This window comes from Alligator mississippiensis, chromosome 3 (assembly GCF_030867095.1).
Source record: "Alligator mississippiensis isolate rAllMis1 chromosome 3, rAllMis1, whole genome shotgun sequence".
Lineage (NCBI taxonomy): Eukaryota > Metazoa > Chordata > Crocodylia > Alligatoridae > Alligator > Alligator mississippiensis.
Genome location: NC_081826.1, coordinates 288,017,937 through 288,037,627, shown reverse-complemented (window position 1 = coordinate 288,037,627; position 19,691 = coordinate 288,017,937). Strand labels below are relative to the sequence as shown.

Genomic DNA, 19,691 nt, shown 5'->3' with positions numbered 1-19,691 from the left:
TTTCTGGCTTTTGCATCTGGTGCCGCATCTCTGCCACATGCGAGGGAACAGATTTCGCTGCTGCCGCCAGTGACAGCGCCTGGGTCGGGCCTTAAATGTATTTATTCTTCTTTGAGCACACATGGCACCCTGTCCTGATGGCTGAGCCCCCCCCCCCCCGCCTGCACAAGATCCCCCCCCTACACCCCCATCTCTCCCTCCTGCCCCCTGACCTCTCCCCTGTGCCCCCCGCAAACCCTGACCTCTGCCCTCCCCCCAAGCCCCAGGACCCACTCTCCCCTCCCCCACGCTGGTCTCCAAGGCCCAAGAGCAGAGCTCCGCCCCCTTCCCCGCCCCTTCCCTCCTCCTCGCACGCCGATTGGCTCCCTCTCCCACTTCATTAACATCCTGACACGCGGCTCCTAGCTGCCTTGCCGACTCTTGAGGAAGGAAAGCAGCCATTGGCCGAGGGCGGCAGCCCGCCTCCTCCCAGTGGCAGAGCGGCGTTGTCAATCAGCAGCAGCGTCCCGCCCCCCGGGGTCCCTGCCAGGTCAGAGCCGGCGGGGCGCACTCGGGGCCGGGCGCGGGACGGGACGGGCCGGGTGTGCGGCGGAGCAGAGGGCAGGTCCCAGGCTGTTGCTGCGCTGTGTGAAGGTGAGCGGCCCCCCCTGCCTGCCTGCCGAGGCCCTGCGGGGGCTTCCTCCTTTGTTGCCTTGCTCGTTTCCTCCTCTGCAGCCGGGCGTGCTGGGCGGTGCGGTGCGATTCCCTGCCCAGGGGAGGATTCACCTGCCAGCTTGAGCTGCTGGTAGCCTCCACCCAGCTTGAACGACCCCCTTCCCCTGCTCGCTCCATCCTCAGACACTGGGCAGCATTGCCCCCTCCCACCCTGCTGCCCTGCAGGCCTGGCGCGCCCGGGTGGGCGATGCACCCTCCAGGGCCTTTGTCTCCAGCTGCTGCAAACCCTCCCCGCCCAGGCGTGACCGTCTCCCCCGCCGCACAAAACGCCTCCGCGGACCCAAGTGCCTCTCGTGTGACATGGCACCGCAGTGGTTCCCCTCCCCGGTCGCGCTGCTCGTGGGGTTTCGTTCTTTCCCCTTCCTGCACAAACGCTGCCGCGCAAAATGCAACCGGGAGCCTGGGTAACGGGAGCTGCCTGCGCTCTGCCGCACCTGTCGCTGCCCGGTGATGCCGAGCGCGCTGTTCAGACAGGTAGGGACCATGGAGAGTCCCTAAGTTAAGTCTTTTTAAAAAAAAAAAGGAAACGAGATACATTACATATTATTTTCCTAGTATCGTGGGTTGAGTATGAGTTCATTGTTCTGCTCCCCCCCATCCCCGAAACAAATAACACCAATTACAGAATAAGCATTTGCAAAACGTCACCGATAAAAATAAACTTAGGCAGGGGGGAAAGACCTCAGGCTGGTAAAATTCGGGAGTTGGCTACTTATGCGTCTTCTCAAGCCCCGACGGTTGTAGCAACTTTGAATCGGTAGCGCCAACTTTTATGGCAGAGCCGTAAAGTTGTGAAAGCACAAGTTCAAAATCGGTGGCGGTGTTGACACGGCGCATGAGTGAGACGCGTTCGGCTTGTCATGTGTAGCGTGAGCTTCCCTTCTCCATGGTTTCACCTGGGAAAAGAAATACCAGTAGTTAGCGTTTGAAATGATGCTGTTCTGTTCTTACCTGATTTCATCTTTGTCTCGTTATACAGTACAATTAAAAGCTCGTACATCAAACGGTTGTGCTTTTCTTTGAATAAAACCGATGCAGTTGAATAATAGCATTAACCCTTCTCAAGAGAACCTGGCAATGTAAAATGTATGGATGAAGCCATGATAAAAAAATTCTGCTGCAGAATATGCTTGCCCTGGAATTACTGACCGTTTGATCTTATGTGCCATGTGCGTATTGCCAAAGAGCTGTCATGCGTTTGTGAGGCCCAGGTCTTCAATACACACAGTGAAGAGCTGGGATTTATTGCATATGCAATAAGCATAAAAGTCGAACCGAGTCTGAAACTGGTAATGAGACATTCACTACCTTACTGCAGTCTTTTTTTTTTAAATTGTAGTACAGACGTACGTTGAACTTCATGTGTATGTTAAGAAAAGGACCCAGGCCTGATAAACTCATCACGCTCTGGCAGTAACACCCATTAGTAATATCATACGTTTACCTGTGTTATCTGGGTGGGACCAGACAGAACGAGCTTTTCACGTATAAATTGAGAATATGATGAGACACCAGAAGGAAGAAAAAAAAGTGTCAGTGCATGTAATAGGACGTTATGGTTTTGTGAAAGCTTGTTGGTTGTTCTGATTACAACTAATAACAGTTGCTGTTTCAGCAGTAATGGTGCAAGAAACTCTTCGCAACCGTTGCTTATCTACTTCTGGAATCGGGACTCATGGTAGAGGTGATACTTTTATTAGACCAACTAGGTTTTTTTCCTGGGTAGAAATTTTACAATCTTTTCCTCCTATGCCTGAAGAAGGGTGTTTGTGCCTGAAAGCTTGCAATTAAAGAATTTTTGTTTCCAAAAATCTAGTTGGTCTAATAAAAGATATCACCTCTACCACGAGTCCTGATTCCTTTTTGCCTCTAGACCAATATGGCTACAACCTGGATACCATATCTGCTTCTGTGTGTTTGTGGTTTCCAGGATGTGCTGGTTTGGGAAGGAGCCTCTTTTTGGCTGTGTAGTACAGGGCGGTCCAGCTGCTAAGTGGCTGGGGGCCACATGGCGTGGAGGCTGCACCAGCAGGGGCCACACGAACGACAGCCATGGGCTCCCATGCTGCACCTCACCCTGTACCACACATGTGGGCATCCATCCCCCAACACTGCTGCACCATGCTGCGGGCTCCCCCGGTGCTGTGGGCTGCGCCACCCCACTCTGTGGGGCAGGAGCCGATGGATAGTGGGGTAGAGAACCCAGCTGCAACAACCAGGGAGATGGGGGCTGCACATCAACTCTTTGTGAGCTGCATGTGACCCCTGGACCACCAGTATGACTGCCCTGCCTAGTATGCTAGGAACTGGACTCGAGTGACAGCCACGCTTATGCTTTGTATTGTCCCTGTGATACTTCCACTTAAGCTACCTCTTGATGTAGGCTGTAGCCCAAGTACCCAGGTGCTGTTCTGCGTTCTTGAGAGCTGCGACTGCAATAGGTAGGGGAAGGCCCATCGATCCACTGCCCTTGTTCTTCCACTGCTCTGGTCAGGTGTTTCCAAAAAAGCCCTGCTGCTGGAGTGCAGGGGGCTCTCATGACAAAGCAGAAGACTATGCTTGGTTTTGGAACATGTGCACATGTAGTCTCTATCTGTCCATCTTTCTGTCACTCTGAAGTATAGCTATGCTGGTTCCTGTGGGTTACGGCTCTCTGCATATTTAAACGGAGCCTCTCTCGCAGCGTAACATCGACGGCCTTTATCAGGATCCTGCAGGCGAGGGCTCTGACCTTGCATACGTGTACGCTCTTAACTTGCCTATCTTGAGCCTTCCCGTTCAAGTCAATGGAATTACCCATGGTGATAAAGACTCATTCACAGACGTAACCTTATATATAGGCTTGGGGTTCAAAATAGTACGGCACCTTCCGTAGTATACAGTTATCAATAAAGACAGCACCTGACAAGAGCAGCACGTTAAGGACAGAGTCAGGTCAGAGAACTTTTTCACATTGCACGGTGAGATAAGAGATTTGGCAAGCCTTGCATGGTATCATCAGGCTTAATGATCTAGCACAACTTTCTTGTTGGATTGTGAGAACTTTATTTTATGTGTTAAAGCAAATTAAGTGAAGAAAGGTGTGAAATTTTATTTAATGCTGGCCTGTAATTCTTTTTTAAATAACCATGCCTCAGAGGTCAGAGGGACAGTCTCCTTCTAAGTACATTTAGGTTTAAGTTTTCTTCTTTATTTGAAGCTCAGCATTGCTCTGATTGCACCGTGCTGTGGTAAAGAAAAGAGATGTCTAAAAACATCTTTCTTTCAAATGCCTTAATTACCACTTTGGTTTAAGCTTCTGAGTCACAGCTTGACATACCTTTCAATTCTGCAGTGCCTTTTTAATCTGGAAATCTCAGTGCACTTTACAAACATCAATGTTGAGCCTCATGACACCTCTGAGAAATACCAAAATGTTGTTATGCCCATACTGAAAACAAGAAAACTGAGGTGCACAAATTGAAATGTATAACTCACAGCCCATGACTCAGTGGTGCCCTGTGGACTGTGATCCAGAATACAACTTCCATAATTTAACTCTGGGCTCCTTCTCTTTGTACACATACTTACACATACTTTAAGGCTACCCATAAATCAAATGGAAAATACCTAATGCCACGCACTTGACAAAAGCACTTTTCTCCAAGTGAGATAATGATGGAAGGAAGTAGGTTAATAGAAGCTTTTATTTTATTTTTTTAAGTAGAACGCTGATGGGAAATGCATTCATACCTGGACCCTACCCTCTGCCATAAGTTTCACCTGCTTTGTCTGCACAAAAATGAAGAAATCAGCTACTAAGTCCATGTCTACTTTGTGTCTTAATTTTCCAAGCATCCTGATTTAATTTTAAAAGGGAGAGAAAGAGAGAACTCTTGCATCTGTGCCATGTTCAGGATTGTACAGATTCACATCTTCTAGCGATATATTTGACAATATTGTTTGAGTATAAAGTATCACTTGCATAGAACAAAATACTTGCATTACTATTGTTAGGCTCAGCTGTCAGGCTCAGTTGTCATTTAAACCCAGGAACGCCTGCAAAACATGAATTGCAGTCCCACTGAGAAATATTCCTAAGTATTAAAGTCATAATCCATGACCTGGACAGCTGCAAATAGACCTTGCTTTAATTGACTTTGTGAGCTACATGATTCCCTTGGGACTGTAAAAAGTAAAATGAGTCTTTCCTCCTAAAAGTAGCCTTTGAAACTTAACAAATTCAGAATTGCAGTAATGGAAACATTTGCTTCTAGATAAGTGCACTTGTTCAGTGCTAGTAATTAATTTGAACTGGCCAGTTCCTGATAAGCTTCTCCGCTGCAGAAACCAGGCATGCAGTACGCGTAGGAATTCAGCCTCTGTTAGTGATACACAATGAGAGCAATAATAGGTTAAAAAGTACTATGCTTGACTGCATACTGGAGTCTTGTTTGGGGCTCTTGCTTATGATCATCAAGTTATTGGAAGTAGAAGTGTCACTCTGTTGCTGCTGACACGTTCTAGACGGGCTGTTTCTCATTTCTCTTTTACTTCCTTTCTGTTCTCTCTTTCGTTCTGTTAAGACATTGCACAACTCCAGTTGTTACATAGCAGGCCTGATTTCCATCTAGCTCTTTTCTACATTGGTGCCGCTTGCCCTGCATACCCAATCATTACCCTCTCAAGCCAGAACCTGTTTCTTAAAAAACACATTTTACTGCTACAAAACTTCCCAGCACCCACCTGCAAATGCTTTTGCGATACTTTGGACCACTTATGATTGTCCTTCAGCTGAGCATGCATATTTTATAGAGGCCTTGATTCTGTAGTTGATTCAAATCGGAGGTCTGCCCTTAGAGCAGCAGTTCCCAAATGGTAGGTTGCAACTCCAAATGGGGTTTCAACTTTGGTGGAGAGCTGTGGGTTGGGAGTGAGGGGCCATGCTGAGGAAATGGGGCCATAAATGGGTCATGTGGAGAACAAGTTTGGGAAACACAACCATAGAGGGTTCAGAATCAGGCCTTAGGCAGTTCTTTTGTGAAGAACAAATGTCTTCTATGTGGCATCAAGTGTGCAGATGGCACCAAATAAATAGTTGCAGCCTTCGTTTAGGTTCTTAAAAGTTAAGGTTAAATTGCACCCCTGGGTGTGTATGTCATTCTCACTGGGTGCATTTACACGTGCAGTTAAAGGCAGAGAAGTAAACTCCTGTGTAGTTCAGGCCGGAGTCAACTGCTCCTAAGTATAGCATCTACATGTGCGCCCAGGACAGCAGCACTTGGAGCTGGGGCAGAGCAGCCCGGGGCTGGCAGGGGACCCAGGGGGTCAGCTCTGGGCTCTGGGTGGTGGCATTGGGCAGTGGAGGGGCTGGCTGGGGTATAAGTGTGCTAAAGTGCGGGGCTAGGTGGCAGGCAACCCTTGCACTTTAGCACCCTGGTGCTCCAGCCAGCCCGTCACTGTTTACATGCGTTTTTCTGTGTACTAAATTACTCTGCCATAGGATAATACTGTTCCTGATAGTACTATCCTATGGCAGAGTTAATCAATTTACTACACCCTAATACTGGTGCATGTGTAGACTGTGATGCTTTACTGCGGAGCTAATTAATTAACTCCACAGTAAAGCGCATGTGTAGATGAACCCAGTGAGAGCTTTCTATGCACTTATCCAAGGGCAACATTTAGACTTTGGATCTACATTTCAGTTCAAGGTGGGCTTATCAGGAGGAAATGAACTGGTGTGAATGTGTGTAATTGAGGTGAAGGCAGAGAGAAAAGATGAAGCAGAAATGAACTAGTAGTAGATCTGGGAGAAGGAGAGTTCAGGACCAAAAAAAGAAGGATCTTCTGATTTTATGTAGTATGCTCATTACCTAGAATCATATCTCTTACACCAAAGGAGGGATTTGAGCAGGAAGGAAGTTTTTTTGGTTCACAGATGCTCATGAATTGCATGGAGGTTATTTTAAATTCAGTTAGAGATACAGCATTTGGTCTAATTTTAGGTAATTGTTTAAGAACTTAATTAATGATAGGTTTGAAGCCATCCTCAGAGTCTACCAATGGGCAGTCCATTGCAATGTCAGGTCATTTTCGGTTTCACGCATTGACAACATCTAGGTAGAATGGATGTTCAGCTGTCAATAGAATAATAAATTCCAGCATTTTGTTGGGCACTTTTGAAAGTTTTTAAAGAAAAATTGTTGACCCTTAACTGTAATTTTTGATACTACCCTTTCATTATGTTGTATTTTAATAGCTTTTTAAGTAAGTTAAAAGACATTATAATTGCTGCTGCAAACATTAAATAATGTAGTGTGCTCCCTAATGTCATTTTGGAGGTCCATTTGTAAGTAATTTTAAGAAGTCCCAATTCTGTAACCTAGCATTTCAGTATTCAAAAGGGGCTTGCACTGAAATTGTTTAGGATTGAAATGTATAGGTAGGTCTGAAAATTATGGAGCACTGGTAATTGCCAGCTAAAGGCCTCTTTTACAACCTGTTATTCAGTTTTGGGCTTGTGGGTATCCTGTTCCTAGCTTAAATCCTGTTCCTAGACATGTGTCTTCAGGCTGATGGTTCATGTTAACTCTAACCTTGCTCTGTTTGACTGGGAAGGTCTGTCTGATGCAGTGGAGACTCGAAGTATAAATGTATAACAGATTTCTGCTGGCTATTTGCGAGCCCAGTGCTGCACGATTGGGATGATAATCGACTGCACTCTTCATCTTGTCTTTCTTTGCTCTAAGTTCCTCCGGCCAGGAGCCTGTTTGGAGTCTCTGGCTGCTGCTATTATCATTAACCATCACCACGAGAACAGCAGTAACCAACTAGGTTGGTGCCTCGTTGTGGCAGGTGATATACAAACATAGTAAATGATACCTCCTTAGGACAGGGCTTAGCTTTGAACGTGCCTACTGATAAGGGCGGATAGATTTAATATGCAGGAAATTTCTCTGAAATTTAGCCCAAATTTTCTTTTCCTGCTCTATCCCCACATCATTTCCTTCTCCCTGCTGTTTGTGCTGGTGCCTGGCATGCTGGTCACCATTAAAGTCAGTGCTTTGCCAACTGTTGTTTTCTGTTCTAAGCATACAGCGTGATTATGAGATAATTCATGGAAAATACCGAGTGAATTCAAGCTCCTGTGTGTACCAGTTTCCTTGCATGTTTTGTTCACGCTCCTCTTCTCCTTTTATCTTCTTGGCTGCCCCAAGGCACTGTGGGTTACAGGTGTAGGCCTTCTCAGCCAAGCACTGATCAATGTGTTCATTCTCTGATGGAAAGCCCAGAAATGTCTTTGGAGTGTTTTTTACTTTGGATTTTTTTTTTTCTTTTCCCCTTTGCAGGTGAAATATTAGAAATGCTGTCCCGATTAAGAACAGTGGCCACTCCCTGTGTGCTGGCCTGCCGCAGGGTGCACACAAAGGAAAAAGGCAAGCCACTCATGTTAAACCCGAGAACGAACAAGGTTAGTAGTTTGCATTTATGAAACATCTTATCTCCAGCTAGTAACGGTTCTGTGGACTTTGATCTGGGGTTGAAAATCATACTGATCTGAGCTTGGGAGTTATGTTCAGTGTCAAAAGAAAGATATGGGTGACTGAGGATTCAGTAGGGATTTTAAAGTGTGATGTCTTGGGAACAAAATTATTAGGGCTGGCAACAACTGCTTTCTGCTGTTGTCAGTCTGCAAGTCCCTGATTTCCAGGGACATGAAACATTACTTAAGTAAAGTTTAATACAAGTTCATTAAAAATGACATCTTTTTGGTTACCATCTGGCTTTGTTGGCTTAAACTGCAGTTAGCAGCTATTATTTTGGGATCAGTATTTTTATACAATAGGAGCAGTTTTGAATCCACTGTGGAGTGGTGAAAAGTGTTCACCTCTAATTCTAAGGGTGTGACCACTAATGCTATCAGAGTATGATTTTGTAGTGATCCTAGTATAGTGAAACCACTCTGACTTTAACCCTGCTCCATTCAGGGCCACAGTTTGAGTGATTTAGCTTAGTTGGGTCACTATGGGATCATGCAGCTATAACAGATTGTAGCAGCTGATGGTCCTGAACACTATCTCCCCTCCCTTTTCAGTGGGTGTGTCAACACATGCACTTTAACGTGCAGTACACCATTTTACTGTGCATTAGAACAGAATAGCAAAAACTGTGCTAATGTGTTAATGCACAGGAAAATTAGGCTGCTGCACCTAATGCATCACTAAAAAAGCATGCACTTTCACTATGCTCATTTAGGGCAGTTTAATGCGCATTTAGTTAGTACCTCACATTGGAACTACTAAATTTAATGCAAAGTAGCAAAAATGCATTTAATGAATGTGTACACGCCACCAATATGTCTAAAAAATGCTTTTGTCCATACTCTAAGTCTTGGTCTTGATCTTCAAAGCTGTCAGTGGCCTCCCAACAGAGACCAAACCTTGCCATTGTGATGTATTGTGAGTTTGTGTAGCGCAAGACAGTGCTGAAGAGGATAGAAACTGCTTCTCTGCCCTTTCTGAGAACTAGAGGGAAGAATAAGAATGGAAGAATAAAAAGAATGATTGCAAACTACCCAGAGAGGGAGGGATAAAACTTATGTCTGTATTCAGACCACTTCCTGGTAATTGGATAAGGGGCTCAGATAATACAGAGGTGGATTCTATTTAAATCCCGTAGAGATAACGCTAGTGCTTGGTGAGTTAGTGAGTGCCAAAATCCGCTAAGCATTGAAGTGGGAGTGGAGCTGGGTGGGAGTAAGGAGCAAAGAAACATGGAGTTCCTGAATTTACATGATTTATCAAGCTCTGGTATTTCAAGCCTTCTTAGAACTATAAACACTTTTAGGAGAGCAGTGGAAATGATTCCAAGACTTACAAGCTTTTTTTCCAAGTGCTGGTTATGCAGCAGTGGTCAGAAAGAAAAACAATAGCTCCCTGTTTGCTTCCCTCACTCATTTTGTTTGTAGCTTCTAATGTTTTTCTGAGGCCTGCTGCTTTTTGGCACAGGAGCACACAATGCATTAATTTTCTGGCACGCTTTCGTTAGTAGCAGCAGACTTTTTAGTGGCTTAGGCAATTGATACTGGGAGGATTGGGAAGGGGAAGAGCCTTTTGTATATTTAATCCTGGCCCTCACCAGTTGTAGCCCTCTGATACCAGGGTTGCCAACCCAACACTCCAGGATTGCCTTGGAGTCTCCAAGAAGTAGATATAAATCTCCAGGAGACTGCTGAGAGTCACCTGGGAGATAAATGATAGGGCAGGGGTTTTCAATCTTTTTTAAGGAGTGTACTCCTTCTGGTGGGTACCCCTCCTGGATTGTACCCCTTGGATGAGTGGGGGGAAGGGGGTCCCCCAGCGGCCAGTTGACAAGTCGGGGCGGGGTGGTACTTGGGTGGCGGCAGGTGGCTGTGCACGGTGGCAGCAGGAGAAGCAGGAGTGCTTGGGAAGTGCGTCCCAAGTACCCCACTTTTCCATGCCACTGCTGTATACCCCCTAGGGCCTTCCCAAGTACCCCCAGGGGTACATGTACCCCCGGTTGACAACCCCTGTGATAGGGCATTCATTAAAATAACTGTTGAATGTTGAATCCAATTTATGCAGTAGTTCCGTGGGTTTTTTAAATGTAATAGTAACGTGAATTTGCCTTCATGATGTAAAGTCTAAGCATTGTAATCCGTAGGTGATATACACAAGCATGCAGGCACGTTTTTGTTGTGTGTCATGGGTACGTTGGTGTTCTCGAAACCTCCCTGAATAGATTCAGAGTTGGCAACTCTGTACACCTGTTCGGTATGTATTTTAAATGAGCGTGATATTATGTGGTTGTTAGAGAACAAGGATGCACATCCCAAAATGGAGTCCCTGGGTTAGAGTCTCAGCAGAGAAATGACTGGCTGAGCTTGGAAGCAGATACACCCTTTCAGCTCTAGACTCCTGCTAGATTGGAGATGAGAGCACTAGCTGAGGTAACCAGGAAAAAAAATTGCACTGATGCAGTTGTACCTGGTAGCTGGATAAAAGTGGGAGTTTGGCTCGCATTGCTGTCAAACTGCTGAGATCGTATGATTTGTTTAGCAGGTAGATATAGCCTCATTACAGTCTTACTTTGCTACTAAATGGTTATCTTCATTAACATGCCTGGGATTGGGGATGAGAGGCCATAATAGCAGGTTTCATGTGCCTCGTTAAGGGTAAGGTGACAAGGTCACAATGACATTTGCAGACCATGTCCCCAGGCCACCAACTTCTGTGAGCATTAAACTTCCCACTTCACTGCTTTGCAAAAACATTTCACCATACCTTTCCCTCCACGAGCCTGGCTCCTGCAGGTGCAGCATGCATAAATTAACCGACTTTGTGTACGGTTCAACCCCTGTGCTATTGTGCAGCCTCTCAGGAAAGGTCAAGCGTTATATCAGTAATGTCCTTGCCATTGCAGCCAAACAATGCAGAGCATGCTGTAAGTGCAGAGCTGGCAACGATGCACCTTTACATTCTTCCATGATGTCTGACTTCCACAGAACTGCTCTGTGACAAGGACTGGAATTGCAGTTAATTGGCTTCATTATGTCAGGGATAATGGCTGTACTGAACCTACTCTGTAAGCTCGTTCGTGGCTTTGAATATAGTTACACCGATTGGATTTGTTTACTGTTGGCAGTGAGAAATATTTATCATTTATACTGTGGAAGTGGCTAGGAGCCTCAGCCGTGGTGGGGGAGGGAGGACCAGAAGCCCTTGTGCTAATGTCTCATATTGCTTACCATTTCCAGAAATGTGTCCGGAGGTAGACAGATATGGGGGAGCACAAGGAAACGGTTCTAACAAGGACATTGATTGTTCGTGTGGACACCTAGAACTGGGAGTAAAGCAGCTAAATTCAGGAGTAAAATGAGGGCCTGGTCCCAGATGTTCCACAAACTTCTGGAGCTGGAAGTTGTTCCCATCACTTCCCGTTCCAGGTATTGTAGACACCATAGTGAGGTGCTTGCCTCTGCTTCTCAGTGGACCACATCAGGGTAGCTGGGTTTGGGTTCAGAGAGAACTACCAGGGCAGGTAGGTTCAGAGAGACAGGGCTGCTGAGCTAGCCTCTGCGCAGCCTCCTGAGTGAAGCAGTGCTGTTTCTGGGTCCGGAGGCATCTTGTAGCTACCTCCCAACCCCAAAGCAGAATAGCAGCTATCTACAGAACCAGACAGCACTGAGATGCCTCATCAGATGCAGGAGGATTCTCCCTCACACCAGTTCAGGGCCATTTTTTCCCATTCAGAATGAAAGTCCTAGTTCAGGGGATCCTCTGGGAGACAGCCCTGAAACTAGGAACCTTGCTGGAAAATTCAGGGCTGTTAGTCACTTTTAACTGGAAGGGAGCTTCTGGGTCCCTAAGCCCAGTCCCTGATATCACAGACAACGATGCATGTTCCCTTCTTCATAAATGTATTGAGCTCCATGTCAAAGGGAGTTAGGTCACTTGTCCTTCCTACTGGTAGCAGACTGCTCCAGGGCCCCACTGGACCCTGCCTAGGAGAGCTGTCCCCCATCATCTCAGTAGATTCTTAATGCTGAAGCTTCTTGCTCACGACTGCAGTGTCAGCACGATGCCATGGCTTTAACATCAAGAGTCAGCAAAAAAGCATATCCTGAAATCGCTTTTGCAAGGGGCCATTGCTGAGCTTATTAAGATGCTAAGTTTTCTGGCTTTCTCGGAGAAAACCTCCACAGTGCACGTTTCCATTGTTAATCAACAATTATGCAAGGTGATTAAATATTTAGAGGCAGCATAATAAAAGGTGAATTTAACAGCAGAGAAGAACACATGGTGTACTGCAGTGATTGTCATACTGATGTGAAATGCACTCCAGACCTTAGCCTTGGGATATCTTCTGCAGGAATTTTGGCCTGGCACACACGAATGTCAGAGAACGCAGGAAACAACTGGCTTTAGGCTAACAGTGTCCAACTAATACAGATCATGGTCCGTGGGCTAGGTCTCGAGTACGGGGCCATGTCATTTGGCTCATGGGGGCCTAGAAATCTGGCCGTGGGGGAGTAGTGGCAGCATTAATTACCAAAGCTCCAGAAGCTGCAGCAATTAACATGGCTGCCACTTGTCTTGCTGCCAAATTTCTGGATTTATGGGAAGCTCTGTGGGCCAGATCCAGAGTGTGGGCTGGATCTTGGTGCCCCCTGGCATTGGCTATAGGCTGTGCTTATAGACAAGTACTTGACACAGCTCTCTTCTGCTCAGATAGTTTAGCAGGTGGTTAGATTATTCACAAAATGAAAAGCACGCTGCAGGTACGTGACTTTTAAAGATTGCCTGAAATGAGTTGAAGGTTTATCTGTTGAAGAAGGGATCTCAGTGTGAGAAGTTAGAACTGTTTAATCTGTAACACGCTCTCTCTGTCTCTTTGAAACAGTGTTAGAATTGCCAGCCAAGAAGAAGTAGGGATTCTTCAGGTTTACACTTCATTTAACTTAGTTCAATTATCCAAGCTGCAAGTTACTGAAATTTTTTGTAGACTGAATGCCTTTGAGCACTTCAGGGAGAATAAAATCAATCAAGTTTGTTCCATTAGAAGAGCAGTCATTTAACAAAATACCTCCATTTGAGTCGGTTTGTGACAGTGCATGCTGCAGATGAAACGGCAGATGATGGATTATAATCGTTTGTGCTCATGAGTTGCAAAGTACAGTTTTGCCAGATGAATCTGTGTTTGGAAATAAGTTTCAAGCAAGCCAGCAAACTTGATGCCAGAGACTTAACTTAGAGCTGACTAGTTCAGATTCACCCTAGATTCTTTATTAATATGAGCTGCAGCTGGATAGTTCTTGGCTGCCAAGTGGCCTTTGTGCTTTCTACAATGCTCCTAGTGAACACCTAGCTACAAGGACACTTCACATCTATGCTGCAAGCTTCACTAGAAAGGTTAAGCTCAGAAGGGGAATAGGGACCTAATTACCTGACACTCGAGGTCATTGTTTGAGGCACGTTGATAAGAGGTTCTGAAAAGCTTGTTCTGTTGCTGTTGATCATCACATGGCTCCCTACAGCGGCATTAATCCAGCATTTTCCCCAAGCACTGAATTAAATTTACAAATCTGAGGAAAGAAAGGGTATTGCAGGAGAAACCTATATTGCACGGTTTGTATGTTGAATATAAAAAAAAGACCTAAAATGTATATTCCACTTGGTGGAAGAATCTTGTTGATTTGCATCAGTGGCCAAAAACACAGTGTGGAATAATGAACTTTGTGATTTTTGCAGACAAGCATGATTAAAAAGAACAAACCTTCCAAATCCATTACACAGTGCACTTTATTCTGAGCAGGGTATTTTGTTTAAATTTTTAATGAGACCATTTCATAGCATACCATAGACAATAACTATTTTACGGAAGTGCTGAAGTATTAAAACGAGAGTTATGGTAGTCTGTTAAATAATTGCTGCACAGAAGATTAACCTGGCTTTCATGTTTTTTCCCCACAAATACAGAATTTGTAAAATGAGAATTAAGGAGGCTGAGGTGCATCCTGCAATGACAGGTTTTCAGGAGCTCTGAGTGGCTCACGAATTATAAGAATTTATATCAACTTTACAAAATAGTCAGGAACATTTACATGCTTTGGTACAAAATACACGTATCCACTCATTACTTATGGCATTAATTTCAGTAGCTGCTGCTGTTTTTCACCCGTTGGCTTCTTCCATTTTTTCCCCCCGCTTCTCTCCATTCCTTCGTCCCTGAACAAAAGCAAACAAACCCCAACAACACTTGCCTCCCCGGGCTGTGCAAACCCAGCTGGGCAGAATTCTACCCATGTGTTCACAGCAGCAGATCCAGGAGCAGGGCAGCAGGGGTGCAACCCCCGTCCCCCCGCACACATGCAATGTGGCTGTGCTGTGTACACACACAAAGCTCTGAGCACACTGCCGGGTCAGCGCGGGCTCCTGCCACAGCTCCATGTGAGCACTGAGCTCGCCAGCTGATCTAGCCGAGCCACTGCTTTCGCCCAGTTCTGGAGCACAGCAAGTAAACTCTTTGCCTGCTCTTTCCTCACTGAATTCAGCAGCAGGAAAAGGGAGGGATGAGTGGTGGCAGCAGCTGCACTGACCCTCTGGACTTTGGAGCTACGTGAAAGCAGGGGCTCTGGCCAGACCCCATGCCAAGAGTTTCCATGCAGAGCCGGTGGTGTGACCCTGCTGGATCTGCCCCCTTCTGTTCACCTTCACAAGGAGTGGTGAGCTGAGTTTATAAGGCTGACATGCTAGGTGCATGTAATTGTCAGTCATATGTAAGGTTGTCCACCGAAGAGTTCCTGGGCTGATGGAGCAGGGACAGTGAACAGGCGACCATATGACCTCACCAGAAGAGGGTCAGCAAATGGACAGCGTGGGTCTTATCATCCCTTCTGTGGGATTAGGTTGCTCTTTGGTGCAGTAGCAGGCGGATATGACGTTAATGTTTATGTGCTCTGGCTTATTATTTAGTTTGTGGCAAACTCTGTAATGCTCTGTGTGTTCCTCAGTGCACAGAACTGGAAGGAACCGTCTGGATCATTGAGTCCAGTCCCTTGATTGTAGATGAGCGTTTGTCCAAAAGCGTCGACGTCTGTCCGTTCTGGCCCTCCTGCTCAGCATCAGCATAGCCACAAAGCACCCCGTAGCAAGCTTAGCATCCTTACTACGTGCACGTCTCCTACAATGCGTGACGGGAGTAGAGCAGGAGAGACGGGCATTACCACAACCCCCGCCCTGACAATGTTCTCTAGAAAGGACTCTGATCTTCTGTTATCTCTGGGTTGTAAAGAGGATTAAGGACACTCAAAACTAAGTGAAAGTCAGGGCAGAGAGCAAAGGGTGCAACAGAAGAGATGAGGTCAAGTAAAAACAGTGATGCCCTGAGACCTAGAGCTGTGACATGCTGAGTATGCTTGGGGGGGCTCAGCTCCTCCTGAAGTCCTGAGGAAGCAAGGGTGTGCATCCCCTCTGTGGAGCTGGATGTCAGAGCAAGGACAGAGGGACATTAAGAAATGAAGGGAAGCAGCTAATAATAAAATGCTAATAATAAAATGTAACCATAGTGCTAAAGAACCTTAGTTCTGGAGCAAGAACCCACCATTCTAGGCCATACATAAAGCACGAAAAAGGCTGTCCCTGCCCCATAATAGCTTGTTCAAATCTGGAACAAAATGATGGGTAGATGCAGACCGGGTAATGAATGAAGCCAGGTCTCTGGGAGCTCTTCATTAATACTGCTCTGGATGGAATTTTATCACATCCGCATTTTTGGAGAGCAGGAAGGGTGTAAAGTGGGAGTGAATAGAAGGGGCATCAGTGCAATGGGAGAAATAGTTTATAGTGTTTGGTTCCCTGGGGGCGGGAAATGTGTCTCTGAATAGGATTGAGTTGAAATGTCCAAATATATCATGCAGGTAATGTTATTACCATTTAAAAAAACAACCCCAAAACAGTGTGTGAATATTACAATGACTCAAGAAACATTGACATTTGAGGGTGAAAAAATGTGGATAAGCCACCATAAACAAAAATGAATAGCTATTCCTACTTAATGAAATTTGTCAAACAAGCCCTGAGGGTTTTATTGAAGACTCAGAAGGCTTATGATCACTGATTTTATTGCAGGGGGAACTTAAGAGGCTGTCATGCCCCTGTATTTATGGTTTAGTGGAAATGAAGTAGATGGCTTTAAAGAACGTTTATCAAAATTTTTGACAGAGATAATACAGGTTTCACTAGTGGATTATTTTCTGTTCAGCTATGGATAAAATGGTTGCCTGGACAAAAAAAAAGGCTCTACTGAAGGTAATTCTTTGAAGATTGGATAGACATAAATGGTTCTATTGATCCATGTTTAATATAACTTCTGGCGGGGCAGAGACTGTACTTTTTGCATCTTAACATCATGAATCTTTTCATGTTGCTGTTTACTTTTGTAGTGCCTAATATATAGTGAAAATGTTGTTGTTCATGGACTGTATTTAATTTCAGATTCTGCACCTGTTTCATTGCTGATAAATTTAGAGTTTGAGGAATGCCCTCTTAATAGGACTTGAACTGCTAAACAGTAATGAATTTATGGAACAGTTGAAAGAAGTAGGAGAGAGCTGTTACATATTCCACCATGGTTCACTTTTACTTTACTTGTAAGATACATGGATGTCTGGAGTGGGTTTAAAGCTGTTACTCGGGGGGGGGGGGGGGGGGGGGGGACTAAAAGTAATTAAGCTGAATTTTATTTTATTTATTTATTTATTTATTTTTTAAACCCTCTGATCTCTTACCCACGTAAGTGAGCTCTTTGGAATAATTGAGACTTCCTGTGTCAGCAAGGTTTTGAAGGATTAGGCCTTAAGATGACATACCAATGATGCACTATACTTAGGCTTTAAGAGAGGCTGATTTTTTTAAACAGTACTAACTGCACAGTTAGGATCATATTGCATATATTTTTACTCCCAGAGAGTAAAGGTAAAAAAAACTGGTTGAAGAATCCTTTGAATTCTGAAGGTCTGTTTCTACCATATTTAGACCTTTTTATTGCTATATTTACTCTCATACCATACATCTTTTCCCCCTCAAAAGTGAGCCCTCCAAATGTGTGTCTGAAGCCAGGAAGCTGATTTTCTAAGCTGAAATTGAGGAAGGTATCTACTGGGCTTGTCCCCCCGCCAGCTTCAGGGAGGGAAGGGGCAGAGTTCACCCTTTAGAGTCAGAGCTATAGTGATAACTCTTTCACAGCTGCTGTGGACTTGTCAGTAGTTTTTGACCGACCAGCCATCAGCTGCTGCCAATTTGCCAGTGGCAATGAGAGGGTTAACAATTTAGCTTTTGACTGAGCAGCACTGGTCAGGATACAGCCAGCCATGTGTAGTGCCAAATTGGTGTTGGCACTGGATTTATGACCCAGATGCCTTGTTCCGAGCAGACCCAAACCCTCAGATAGATTGTGACCTTTTCATTCAATAATAGGCACATTTTATTGGTAGACTGTGATAGCAGATAAGAATAATGAAAACTATTCTATATCTACCAGTCCTAGAGCTGTCACAGAGGGAAGGCCTGATTCTGTGGCCTTTCTTGAATGTCAGGTGTCAGCAGCCAAGAGGTCGAAGGCCGAGGCCCATCCCACTCCCGCCAGTGGGGTGAGTAAGACAGGCTGGTCATGTGCCTCTGGCCATGGTGGCCTCAGGTTTCTCCTTTGGGGACACATTGTTATTCTGAAATCCCTCCTTTTGTATCCTTTTCTTCCTCTGATGACTCTTCATCTCTGGGCATTGTTGATTAGTTTCCCTGTGGTCATCATACTGTCCATGTTCTGTCCTGTCAACATATTCCTTTGTTTCACTAACCCATCACATGCACACATGTGCATGGTTAATTTGGTTATTTACTGGGCCTCCTAATTTGGTCTGTTTACCAAAGCCGGAAATCCCAAGGGCCTTGCGGTTGGGTACTGGCCAACATGACAGAGTGCCTTATCTCATGTTGTGGAACAGTGTGGTACATGTCTTCAGTTTCCCAGCCTGTGTATCTTCTGGCTTCAGTGGACCTAGAAGGAAAATTTGTCACAAACAGGCTTTTAGAAACCAATTTGTCACAACCCAAAGTTGTGATTTGTTGTTTGTGTATGCTTCGGCAATGCTAAATTATGTTCCCACCTAAATTACAGTTTCTTTGCATGGTGGAGTTCTCTGCTGTGGAGGAGAACCCTGGGTGCAAAAGGCTTTCCCGCTGTTTTGTAGCTTCTTTGCAGGGTGCATTTCTTTGCTGCATACTAGTGATGCACGTTGCAAAGGAGTTCCCGCCATTTGTATTTAGATTCGTGCCACATTGGCCGGTTCTAAATGTAGGCACACGTGGCGGCTAGCTATTGGCTTGCTAACCGTACAAAAGGCTTGGGTAGTTTCCGCCCAAGTCGGAGAGAGAGGAAAACTAGAGAGATACAGAACTCGCCAGGAGGAGGAGACTTCGCGCTGTGTGAAGATCTCTAAGCGATGTGGACCCTTGCGGACCCAACGCGCCTCTCTTAAGCAGGCAATAGAGGCTTAATAACCGAACCCACGGAGCTTTAACAACTCCGGAGGGGGGGACAAAAGAACGAACCGCCTCTAGCCTCTCCCCGTCGCCGAGCGCAATCCTAGACGTATCCCTTTCCTGTAAACCCAATTTTCGAACCCGTGGAGTCTTAACAACTCTGGGGGACCAGGGAACCGAACCCAATTTTCGAACCCACGGAGCTTAAACAACTCCGGGGCCTGGGAACCGGACGGCCCACGGAGCTTCGACAACTCCGTCGAGCAGGTGCATAGTGAGGTCAGAAAGTGAGTGGTTGCTCTGTGCAAAAAGTGTTCTCCTACATGTATTCATGTGTCTCTGTCTTTAATCTTTGTCCAATGATCATTCATTTTGTTTTGTAGTTTTAGTCTAGTTTCACTTGCATAGTTTTCATGTGGGCATTGGGTGCACTGGATGAGAGGCTTTAGGCCCGTGTAGGATCCATGGATTCTGATGGGTTCATTGCAGGGGATGCTGATGTTATATCAGTGGAGATATGCTGACAGGTTTTGCATCTGTTGTTAAGACAAGGCCGTGTCCCTTTTAATGTCTGTTGAATGGCAAGCAGTTTGCTTTTGATGACGAGTTAGGCAAGGTTAGGGCGTTGTTTGAAAGCCATGGGAGAAGGGGTAGGAATAATTCTCTCACTGTCTGATCTTTATTAGTGTGTAGGCTGTAATTATTAGATTATTCTTCTTAGCAGTTCAGTTGTGGGGTTGTATGTGACCACCAGGGGTGTGTGGTCCCAGGGTTTGGGGATTTTTTGGTATTGTGGTAGGTTACTTTTGGGTATTCAAGTGGATCTTTCAGCAATACAGTCTGTTCTTCTGCTGGAGTGCCCTCGTTGTATAAAGGCAGATTTCAGATTGGCAACGTGGGGGTTGCAAGTATTTTTCTCAGAACAGGTGTGGC

General features: G+C 45.4%; 1 protein-coding gene across 2 annotated transcripts in view; it reads left to right on the top strand.

Annotated features, from left to right (window-relative positions):
* The first annotated feature begins 524 nt into the window (after positions 1 to 524).
* ME2 (malic enzyme 2) overlaps positions 525 to 19,691 on the top strand; it is a 48,129-nt gene continuing 28,962 nt past the window's right edge. The window contains exons 1-2 of one of the 2 annotated variants that reach the window (XM_006264229.4): positions 525 to 633; positions 8,046 to 8,167. In XM_006264229.4, the coding sequence (XP_006264291.1) occupies positions 8,060 to 8,167 (108 nt within the window). In that variant the 5' untranslated portion in view covers positions 525 to 633; positions 8,046 to 8,059. Of the gene's footprint in view, positions 634 to 8,045; positions 8,168 to 17,757; positions 17,867 to 19,691 lie in introns of those variants that run through there. The other variant, XM_019496012.2, reaches the window with a different exon arrangement.